The sequence below is a fragment of the Oncorhynchus gorbuscha genome, linkage group LG09, assembly GCF_021184085.1.
Source record: "Oncorhynchus gorbuscha isolate QuinsamMale2020 ecotype Even-year linkage group LG09, OgorEven_v1.0, whole genome shotgun sequence".
Taxonomy (NCBI): Eukaryota; Metazoa; Chordata; class Actinopteri; order Salmoniformes; family Salmonidae; genus Oncorhynchus; species Oncorhynchus gorbuscha.
The window spans coordinates 42,064,380-42,075,720 of record NC_060181.1 but is presented as its reverse complement, the minus strand read 5'-3'; the positions used below and the strand labels follow the sequence as shown (position 1 = coordinate 42,075,720).

The 11,341-nt window shown below is 41.4% G+C and overlaps 1 protein-coding gene across 2 annotated transcripts in view; it reads right to left on the bottom strand.

Moving 5' to 3' along the window:
* Window positions 1-740: 740 nt before the first annotated feature.
* The window catches only part of LOC124043638 (sterile alpha motif domain-containing protein 12-like), a 129,815-nt gene continuing 119,214 nt past the window's right edge, over window positions 741-11,341 (bottom strand). The window contains exons 5-6 of one of the 2 annotated variants that reach the window (XR_006840355.1): window positions 2,876-3,760; window positions 741-2,755 (exon numbers count right to left, since the gene is read on the bottom strand). Coding sequence is in view for 1 of the 2 variants with exons in the window: in XM_046362431.1 (XP_046218387.1) it covers window positions 3,738-3,760 (23 nt within the window). In the remaining variant the exon portion in view is untranslated. Of the gene's footprint in view, window positions 3,761-11,341 lie in introns of both variants that reach the window. The other variant, XM_046362431.1, reaches the window with a different exon arrangement.

Here is an 11,341-nt window from a genome sequence, read left to right as displayed (position 1 = left end):
CTCATTGTCTTGTAGCCTTTCCATTGGTTCACAGAAACTATCCACAATAGAAATAAGGAAAGGTGAATACAAGGGAGTAACACAACTCATATGAACGTCTTGGTCTCAGTCCACACCTAAACTAAATCTAAGCAACCCAAAGTTACTTAGAAGTAACCCAACTCCATTCTCTGCAATATTGTTTAAAAAAAACACACAACAAATAAATAAAATTAGACAGTCCCCATTGCCTTTCCAAATACAGTGAGCACCAAAAGTATTAGGACAGTGACAATTCTGTTGTTTTCTTGGCTCCGTATTCCAGCACTTTGGATTTAAATGATTAAAGTGCAGACTGTCAGCTTTAATTTGAGGGTATTTTCATCCGGGTGAACTGTTTAGAAATTACACCACTTTTTGTTCATTGGTCCCCTAAAATGGGGGGACTAAGGTATTGGGACAAATTCACTTAAATGTTTCGTATTTGGTCCCATATTTCTAGCACACAATGACTACGTCAAGCTTGTGACTAGAAACTTGTTGGATGCATTTATTGTTTGTTGTAGTTGCGTTTCAGATAATTTTTCAGCCCAATAGAAATAAATGGTAAATAATGTATTACGTCATTATTTTAGTCACTTTTATTGGCTCCTGAGTGGCGCAGCGTTCTAAGGCACTGCATCTCAGTGCTTGAGGCGTCAGACACCCTTGTTCGAATCCAGGCTGTATCACGACCGGTCGTGATTGGGAGTCCCAAAGGGCGCCGCACAATTGGCCCAGCGGCGCCCGGGTTTGGCCGGTGTAGGCCGTCATTGTTCTTAACGGACTTGCCTAGTTGAATAAAAATGTAAATAAGAACACTTCTACACTAATGTGGATGCTACCACGATACTGAATGACTCATGAATAATGAGAACGTGATGGATGCATATACACCTGTGAATGTAATGTCTGACTATGTGTAGTGACACAATTCCTTGTATGTCTGCTTCTATTTGCATGCATGTTTTTCTTGCGAGGCTCAGTATAAGGTTTATTGTGTGTAACAGTGTACTAGTAAAGTGCCAATGAAAAAATTCCAAATGCCTAAAAAAATAAATCAGGAGATTGTGGAAAGAGCCAGTTCAGGCAAGTCCTCGGGCACCTTGGCAGAACTGGCACGGTCGTGTTCATTAGGAACCAAACAGGAGAAAACAGACAAACAGGGAGGGACTACCTGGACTCGTCCAATAAGAAACGATCGTTTTTGTTTTCTGTTGCAAAACGTTTTGTTATGGTATTCCCTAATGAACACGACCCAGGTTCGAAATGCCTTGAAAGTCACATGGTTGGCTACGGCACACAAAGTAATCATACTTCCCTTCCCCAAAACACCCCACCAAGCCAAGTTATGGTGGGGCTGCTCCATCCTGACATGTTACAGTTGCAGGAGGGTTTTTCCCTTACCCAAACACTGAATTCAATACTGTCCTCAACAAAACACTGCCTTGTGTTAACTCTGTAGACCGCTCCTCCCAGTTTGGCTATTGACATCCAGATGATGTGAAATCAGAGCGCCAGCCTTCTAGACTGGAAGCAGCCAGGCAGGGCAGGCAGCCCACACAGTCCAAGATAGACACTGACACCAGAGCTCCACCGAAGCATGAAATAGCCACTTGTATTTTGATATGGACAACTTCATCCCATGTGACCAAGTATCAGCATTCCTTACCTCTCCAATGTCAGGGATTGGGCTATTCCAGGCCTGGAGGGCAACGCAGTCCTGAAGGTTTAATCAATACTAATCTGCTACTACTGGGCCAACCAACCACTAGAGAGCATAAGGCAAGCTCCAAACCAAACAATGGACACTCGTAACACACAAGACCCAATGTTGCAATTAAATTCAAAGGCTCTCCAGGGCTGGAATTCTCTCCCTTTGGTTTCTTGGTGGCCATTTCAATTTTTTTCAATCCCCATTTATTCATATTCACAGGGAGGAGGTTGTCGTGATGGTAACAATAGGTCATGCTCCACTGGTAGTGATACATGGGTAATAGGAATCACTCCAGCATACTGGCTTTAGTTAAAGTTCATTACTGGCTACAAGGTGTGAAAACACACATATAGGTCACGATGGCCCAAGCAACAGGTTTGTTGGCATGACCGGTAAAATGCCTTTATATCACCAGCGAATGGCCATTTCACATGAACAGTCACAGCAAAGAGTTAGTTTCTCATAAAAACAGTACCCGAGAGATTACATACCACGTCTCTCTGAGACTTGACAGACATTTGGATGATATGGTTTTTTTAACCCATGGTACATTTTCCTTTCTACACTATTTTCAATATACCTCATATCTAAAAATAGTCTCAAGCAGTGAGATATGTGAGAGAATCTTCTTCTTCATCCTCAGTAGAGAAGTACTTGCCTCGTTCTCTCCCTCAACCATATCCTCAACCAACCAATTGTCCCATGTAGGTTACCCGTCATTTCATTTTCCCTGGCTCAAAAAGCACTTTAGCCAGGTCCTCGCAATACCATAGCCTGGTCCATTTATGTTGCCAGGTCTTTTGACGATCACATTTAGTACCTTTTGTTTTGCCAGGTCTTTTCACCATCACATTTAGTACCTTTTGGTTTGCCAGGTCTTTTCACCATCACATTTAGTACCTTTTGGTTTGCCAGGTCTTTTCACCATCACATTTAGTACCTTTTGGTTTGCCAGGTCTTTTCACCATCACATTTAGTACCTTTTAGTTTGCCAGGTCTTTTCACCATCACATTTAGTACCTTTTGGTTTGCCAGGTCTTTTCACCATCACATTTAGTACCTTTTGGTTTGCCAGGTCTTTTCACCATCACATTTAGTACCTTTTAGTTTGCCAGGTCTTTTCACCATCACATTTAGTACCTTTTGGTTTGCCAGGTTCTACCGCTTCATGCCACACCTGGACGTATTCACAGTGAAGGCTTGCTGACCCGCGCTGAGAAAGCGACCCACAGAGTGAAGGAGGGGAAAGGTGCGAGGAAAAGACAAAACGGGACAACAGATGTCATTTTCACCAGGCAAGCCCAAACTCTGACAGGGCACAGAATCAGTCAGAAAAAGAGGGACAGAGAGGGGAAGGGAATGCAAAATGTAGCGCCCTCTCACTGCTCTGGCGATATAGTCAGTGAGGACCGAGAGAGAGGAAGGCTGGTGTACCCAATGTCTCTAAAGTCACCATTAGTTGTCACTAGAATGTTATACACACCTGCTCGGTGGTGTATCGTGGGGTTACTATTCACACTTAAGGTCTGTTCTACACTGGAGGATTTACTATACAGTGAGAAGGTCGTTGGAAGTGGACGCCATCTTTGACGTGTTTGTTTTCTCATCGTTCTCCACAGTCCTTGTAGTGGGATCGTCAATTGAGGATGGATACATTTTTGATGCTTGTTCTCAGAATAGAGCCCTGGTGGTAATTCAGAAGGGGTAAGAGAGTTGGGATGGGATAGGGACAAATGTAGTGGAAACTCTTGGTTAAAGGCAAGAAAATGATTGTCTGTCTGTGATAAGTCACTGGACAGGCCAATGACTTGACTTGTTTGAAGGTTTGAAATTAAGCATGGGGTTAAAAATCAAGGTTCGGATTAAGATTGGAGTTAGGTATGAGATTGGGGTTAGGACGGCTTTGATTGGTGGTGGGGGGAGGTCAAGGGTCAGATGTAGGAAGCCCAGGATCGGAGGGAGACCGGGTCCTGTTGGCAGCTGGTTTCCAAGAACGCCTGGGCTACGGAGATCCCTCCAGAGAGGCTGCAGAGAAGGAGAGAGAGAAGGAGACCAAGAGGAAGAGAAAGAAAGAGAGCGAACGAGAGAGAAGAGATGATTAAAAAGAGGGCGAAAGTGAGAAATGGATAAACAGACAAAAAGGAAGCAAAAATGGGAACAAAAATATACAGAGGAATTAAGGAGGAAATGAAGTAGGGATACATTTTTATATTTTATTTATTTTTTAATTTGTGATTACAAGTGTCAGGCAAGGGGAGGTAGAAATATGGATCAGGGGGAATTAACAAAATAGAGGAGAAAGAAAGAGAGAAAGGATAAAAGAGAGAAGAAAAGGAGGGGAGACATAATTATAAAATGGCAGTAGCAGCAGAGAATCAACACAGTGGAGCAGCACTACGCTCCCAGGCACACAAAGGGAGGTGGAGAGCTGTGTGTGTGTGTGTGTGTGTGTGAGAAAAACACACACACACACACACACACACACACACACACACACACACACACACACACACACACACACACACACACACACCAGGCGGCTCAGGGGAGAGAAGATAAGTGACATTTAAAGCTTGGCTACGACGTGTGACATGGTAGTGGTGACACATGCCAAGTCTCTCTGATGAGTCTGAATCCGTCTCTGAAAGACCGGCGCACTGTTATTAATCCACCATTTTTTTTATTGAAATGATGCTATATTTACCACATATAGGCTTTGTGGCTGTGTATCAAACGACATACTCAACGTTTTAGAACATACCACGGAGCTCTAAATAAATACCACAAGTGTGTAGGTCTTTATATGCAAGGTTCGGGAGTAACAGATTACATGTGACATTAATTAAATGTTATGTTACCAGCAAGAATTTTGTTATCAGACTACAGATACTTTTGAAAAAGTCGATGATTACTTCTAAATTCGCCCAAAAATATTCCTAACTTTTGTTCTCTCAATGGCATTCAAATCAGCATTGAAAAAAGGCACAATTTGAATATGTTCCGCTTTAGCAAGTCAGACACCACTATAAAATTTAAAAAGTTGTCACATGCTCCAAATACAATTGGCGTAGACTACCGTGAAATGCTTGCTTACGAGCCCTTCCCAATGATGCAAAGTAAAAAAATATCTAAATTGTCACATGAGAAATAAAATACACAAGAATGAAGCTGTATACAGGGAGTACCAGTACCAGATCAATGTGCAGAGGTACGAGCTATTTGAGGGAAATATGTACATGAAGGCAGGGTAAAGTGACTAGACATCAGGATAGATAATAATAAGGCATTTGAGGTAGATAGTCTGAAGTTTACATACACATCAGCCAAATACATTTCAACTTCAGTTTTCACAATTCCTGACATTTAATCTGAGTAAAAATTCCTTGTTTTAGATCAGTAAGGATCACCACTTTATTTTAAGACTGAAATGTCAGAATAATATTAGAGAGAAGGATTTATTTCAGCTTTTATTTCTTTCATAACATTCCCAGTGGGTCAGAAGTTTACATATACACTCAATTAGTATTTGGCAGCATTGCCTTTAAATTGTTTAACTTGGGTCAAATGTTTCAGGTAGCCTTCCACAAGCTACCCACAATAAGTTGGGTGAATATTGGCCCCTTCCTCCTGACAGAGCTGGTGTAACCGAGTCGGGTTTGTTGGCCTCCTTGCTTGCACAGGCTTTTTCAATTCTGCCCACAAATTTTCTATAGGATTGAGGTCAGGGCTTTGCGATGGCCTCTCCAATACCTTGACTTTGTTGTCCTTGATAAACTTCTCATTATAATGCAACCGCTATGTCAGATTTCAATAAGGTAGATGAAAGCACACTACTTGATTATGTTAGGTCAGCGCCTATCTACAAAACCATACAGCCATTTTCCAACCAAGGAGACTTGTCACAAAAGTCAGAATAGCGTTAAAATTAATCACTTACCTTTGTTGATCTTCATCTGGTGGCACTCCCAGGTCTCCATGTGAGACAATAAATGTACGTTTTGTTCGATAATGTCCCCGTTTATGTCCAAAAATGTATTAAAAAATCCAAAAGGCACAATTCACGCTCTCAACATCAAGACGAAAAGTCAAAAACATACAATAAAAGTTAGTAGAAACATGTCAAACGATGTTTAAAATCAATCAGGTTGTTTTTCTCATAAATAACCAATAATATTTCAACCGGACAAAAGCTTTGTCAATAGAAAAGGTAAACAAGAAAGGTGCACTCCCGATCACGCGCTGGGCTCATGTCTGGAAATTTCCACCTGCCTCTCATTGAAAGTGCTGTATCTCCCTCATTTTTCAGAGTAAAAGCCTGAAACAATGCCTAGACTGGCCACATGCCGAGGAAGCCACAAAGACCGTGAACTGGGTCCTAGGTCTTTGTATGGTGGATTGGCTTTCAATGGAAAAACAGGCTTTTGAAATAATACTACTTCCTGGTTGGATTTTCCTCAGGCTTTCGACTGTCATAACATTTCTGTTATACTCACCGACATTAGTTTAACAGTTTTGGAAACTTTTGAGTATTTTCTATCTAAATCTACTAATTATATGCATATCCTAGCTTCTGGGCCTGAGTAGCAGGCAGTTTAATTTGGGCACGCTTTTCATCCAAAATTCCGAATGCTGCCCCCTACCCTAGTGAAGTTAAGGACAACAAAGTCAAGGTATTGGAGTGGCCATCACAAAGCCCTGACCTCAATCCTATAGAACATTTGTGGGCAGAATTGAAAAAGTGTGTGCGAGTAAGGAGGCCTACAAACCTGACTCAGTTACACCAGCTCTGTCAGGAGGAATGGGCCAAAATTCACCCAACTTATTGTGGGAAGCTTGTGGAAGGCTACCCAAAACATTTCACCCAAGTTAAACAATTTAAAGGCAATGCTACCAAATACTAATTGAGTATGTAATCTTCTGACCCACTGGGAATGAGATGAAATAAATAAAAGCTGAAATAAATCCTTCTCTCTACTATTATTCTGACATTTCACATTCTTAAAATAAATTGGTGATCTAACTGACCTAAAACAGGGAAGTATTACTAGGATTAAATGTCCGGAATTGTGAAAAATAGAGTTTAAATGTATTTGGCTAAGGTGTATGTAAACTTCCAACTTCAACTGTATGTAAATAAAGTTCCTTTAAAATATATATATATATATATATATTTGCAAACATTTCTAAAAACCTCATTATGGAGTATTGTGTGTAGATTGAAGAAGAAAAACATTGATTTAATAAATTTTAGAATAAGGCTGTAACGTAACAAAATGTGGAAAAAGGGGTCTGAATACTTGTCAAAAGCACTGCATATACAAAGAGTCTTGTAATTTCTAAATAGTTCACCCGATATGAATAAAAATATAGCTGACAGTCTGCACTTTAACCTCAGACATTGTATCATTTCAAATCCAAAGTGCTGGAGTACAGACCAAAATGACAAATGTGTAACTGTCCCAATGTAGCTCACTGTAGTTTAGGAGCTAGAATATTAAATACCGAATAAAAACAAGTAAAACACATAATGTGTCCACCGTGTCTCATAAAAGCCCTCAGAATTACTTTGGAGTTCTATTATTTTCTGATTACTACACCCTACTAAACCCAAATTAAACATGACAGGGTGTGAATACAACCATGCTTGGTGTGTTGCCTAGTTTGTGTGAATGTGTGCGAGAGTGAATGTGTTTGTGCATTTGCATGAGTGTGAAGTAGGTTTCTTTGTGAATGTGTGTATGTGCGTGTCAGAAAAAAAGAGCAATGCCAATTATTAAACAAACCAATTACAAGGCCCACTCATGCCGTTTACCTCCCAAACAAAGGCTGAATGTTGATTTGTAAAGAACAACACTACTGCACTGTAATTTACACAGCAAAAACGGTCTTCTCTCACTTTCTCTTTTCTCACTTTTTTTCCTCCATCTCTTCAGCATGCGGCGGGTCCCTTGTCACTGATCGCTCTCTCTGTGTGTGTATTTGTTCTCCCTTCTCTCTGTGTGTATTTGTTTGATCTCTCTCTCCTCGCTCTGTGTATTTGTTCTCTCTGTGTGTATTTGTTCTCCCCCTCTCCTCTCTGTGTGTGTGTCGATTTGTTCTCTCTGTGTGTGTGTGTGTGTGTGTGTGTTCTCTGTGTTGTCTGTGTGTGTTCTGTGTGTGTGTGTGTGTGTGTGTTTGATCTCTGTGTGTGTGTGTGTGTGTGTTTGTTCTCTCTGTGTGTGTGTGTGTGTGTTTGTTCTCTGTGTGTGTGTTCTCTGTGTGTTCTCTGTGTGTGTTTCTCTGTGTGTGTGTGTGTGTTTGTTCTCATTTCGCTACACTCGCATTAACATCTGCTAACCATGTGTATGTGACAAATAAAATTTGATTTGATTTGATTTGATTTGTGTGTGTGTTTGTTCTCTGTGTGTGTGTGTGTATGTTCTCTGTGTGTGTGTTCTCTGTGTGTGTGTGTGTATTTGTGTGTGTGTATTTGTGTGTGTTTGTTCTCTGTGTGTGTGTGTGTGTGTATTTGTGTGTGTGTGTGTATTTGTGTGTGTGTTTGTTTGTTCTCTGTGTGTGTGTGTGTGTTTGTTCTCTGTGTGTGTGTGTGTGTGTGTGTGTTTGTTCTCTGTGTGTGTGTGTGTGTATTTGTGTGTGTGTATTTGTGTGCGTTTGTGTGTGTGTGTGCGCGCGTTTGTGTGTGTGTGTGTGCGTGTTTATGTGTGTGTGTGCGTGTGTGTGTGTGCGTGTGTGTGTGTGTGTGCTCTCTCTCTGTGTGTGTGTGTTTGTTCTCTCTCTCTGTGTGTGTGTGTGTGTGTTTGTTCTCTCTCTCTGTGTGTGTGTGTGTGTGTTTGTTCTCTCTCTGTGTGTGTGTGTGTGTATTTGTTCTGTGTGTGTGTGTGTGTGTATATTTGTTCTGTGTGTGTGTGTGTGTGTGTGTATATTTGTTCTGTGTGTGTGTGTATATTTGTTCTGTGTGTGTGTGTATTTGTTCTGTGTGTGTGTGTATTTGTTCTGTGTGTGTGTGTGTGTGTATTTGTTCTGTGTGTGTGTGTATATTTGTTCTATTTGTTCTGTGTGTGTTCTGTGTGTGTGTGTATATTTGTTCTGTGTGTGTGTGTTTGTTCTGTGTGTGTGTGTGTTCTGTGTGTGTGTGTATATTTGTTCTGTGTGTGTGTGTGTGTGTGTGTATTTGTTCTGTGTGTGTGTGTGTGTGTGTGTATTTGTTCTGTGTGTGTGTGTGTGTGTGTGTATTTGTTCTGTGTGTGTTTGTTCTGTGTGTGTGTGTGTGTTCTGTGTGTGTGTGTGTTCTGTGTGTGTGTGTGTGTGTGTGTGTGTGTGTGTGTGTTCTGTGTGTGTGTGTGTGTGTTCTGTGTGTGTGTGTGTGTGTGTTCTGTGTGTGTGTGTGTGTGTGTTCTGTGTGTGTGTGTGTGTGTGTGTGTGTGTGTGTTCTGTGTGTGTGTGTGTGTGTGTGTGTGTGTATTTGTTCTCTCTGTGTGTGTGAATGTGTGTATTTGCTCTCTCTGTGTGTGTGTGTATTTGTTCTGTGTGTGTGTGTGTATTTGTTCTGTGTGTGTGTGTGTGTGTGTATTTGTTCTGTGTGTGTGTGTGTGTGTGTATTTGTTCTGTGTGTGTGTGTGTGTGTGTATTTGTTCTCTGTGTGTGTATTTGTTCTCTGTGTGTGTATTTGTTCTGTGTGTGTGTGTGTGTGTGTGTGTGTGTGTGTGTGTGTGTGTGTGTGTGTGTGTGTGTGTGTGTGTGTGTGTGTGTGTGTGTGTGTGTGTGTGTGTGTGTGCATTTGTTCTGTGTGTGTGTGTGTGTGTGCATTTGTTCTGTGTGTGTGTGTGTGTGTGCATTTGTTCTGTGTGTGTGTGTGTGCATTTGTTCTGTGTGTGTGTGTGTGTGTGCATTTGTTCTCTGTGTGTGTGTGTGCATTTGTTCTCTGTGTGTGTGTGTGTGTGTGCATTTGTTCTCTGTGTGTGTGTGTGTGTGTGTGCATTTGTTCTCTGTGTGTGTGTGTGTGTGTGTGCATTTGTTCTCTGTGTGTGTGTGTGTGTGTGCATTTGTTCTCTGTGTGTGTGTGTGTGTGTGCATTTGTTCTCTGTGTGTGTGTGTGTGTGTGTGTGTGTGTGTGTGTGTGTGTATTTGTTCTGTGTGTGTGTGTGTGTGTGTTTGTTCTGTGTGTGTGTGTGTGTGTGTGTGTGTGTATTTGTTCTGTGTGTGTGTGTGTGTGTGTGTGTGTATTTGTTCTGTGTGTGTGTGTGTGTGTGTGTGTGTATTTGTTCTGTGTGTGTGTGTGTGTGTGTGTATTTGTTCTGTGTGTGTGTGTGTGTGTGTATTTGTTCTGTGTGTGTGTGTGTGTGTGTATTTGTTCTGTGTGTGTGTGTGTGTGTGTGTGTGTGTGTGTGTGTGTGTGTGTGTGTGTGTGTGTGTGTGTGTGTATTTGTTCTGTGTGTGTGTGTGTGTGTATTTGTTCTCTCTGTGTGTGTGTGTGTGTATTTGTTCTCTGTGTGTGTGTGTGTGTGTTTGTTGTTCTCTCTGTGTGTGTGTGTGTGTATTTGTTCTCTCTGTGTGTGTGTGTGTGTGTATTTGTTCTCTCTGTGTGTGTGTGTGTGTGTGTGTGTTCTCTGTGTGTGTGTGTGTGTGTGTGTTCTCTCTGTGTGTGTGTGTGTGTGTGTGTGTGTGTTCTCTCTGTGTGTGTGTGTGTGTGTGTGTGTGTGTGTGTGTGTATTTGTTCTCTCTGTGTGTGTGAATGTGTGTATTTGTTCTCTCTCTCTGTGTGTGTGTGTGTGTGTGTATTTGTTCTGTGTGTGTGTGTGTATTTGTTCTGTGTGTGTGTGTGTGTGTGTGTATTTGTTCTCTGTATGTGTGTGTATTTGTTCTCTCTGTCTGTGTGTGTATTTTTTCTCTCTGTGTGTGTGTGTATGTATTTGTTCTCTCTGTGTGTGTGTGTGTATGTATTTGTTCTCTGTGTGTGTGTGTGTGTGTATGTATTTGTTCTCTGTGTGTGTGTGTGTGTGTATGTATTTGTTCTCTCTGTCTGTGTGTGTATTTGTTCTCTCTGTCTGTGTGTGTATTTGTTCTCTCTGTCTGTGTGTGTATTTGTTCTCTCTGTGTGTGTGTGTGTATTTGTTCTCTCTGTGTGTGTGTGTGTGTGTATTTGTTCTCTCTGTGTGTGTGTGTGTGTCTATTTGTTCTCTCTCTGTGTGTGTGTATTTGTTCTCTCTGTGTGTGTATTTGATCTCTCTCTGTGTGTGTGTATTTGTTCTCTCTCTGTGTGTGTGTGTGTGTGTATATTTGTTCCCTCTGTGTGTATGTGTGTATATTTGTTCCCTCTGTGTGTGTGTGTGTGTGTATATTTGTTCTCTCTGTGTGTGTGTGTATTTGTTCTGTGTGTGTGTGTGTATTTGTTCTCCGTGTGTGTGTATATTTGTTCCCTCTGTGTGTGTGTGTGTATATTTGTTCTCTCTGTGTGTGTGTGTATTTGTTCTGTGTGTGTGTGTGTGTGTATTTGTTCTGTGTGTGTGTGTGTGTGTGTATTTGTTCTCCGTGTGTGTGTGTGTATTTGTTCTCCCTGTGTGTGTGTGTGTGTGTGTATTTGTTCTCTCTGTGTGTGTGTGTATTTGT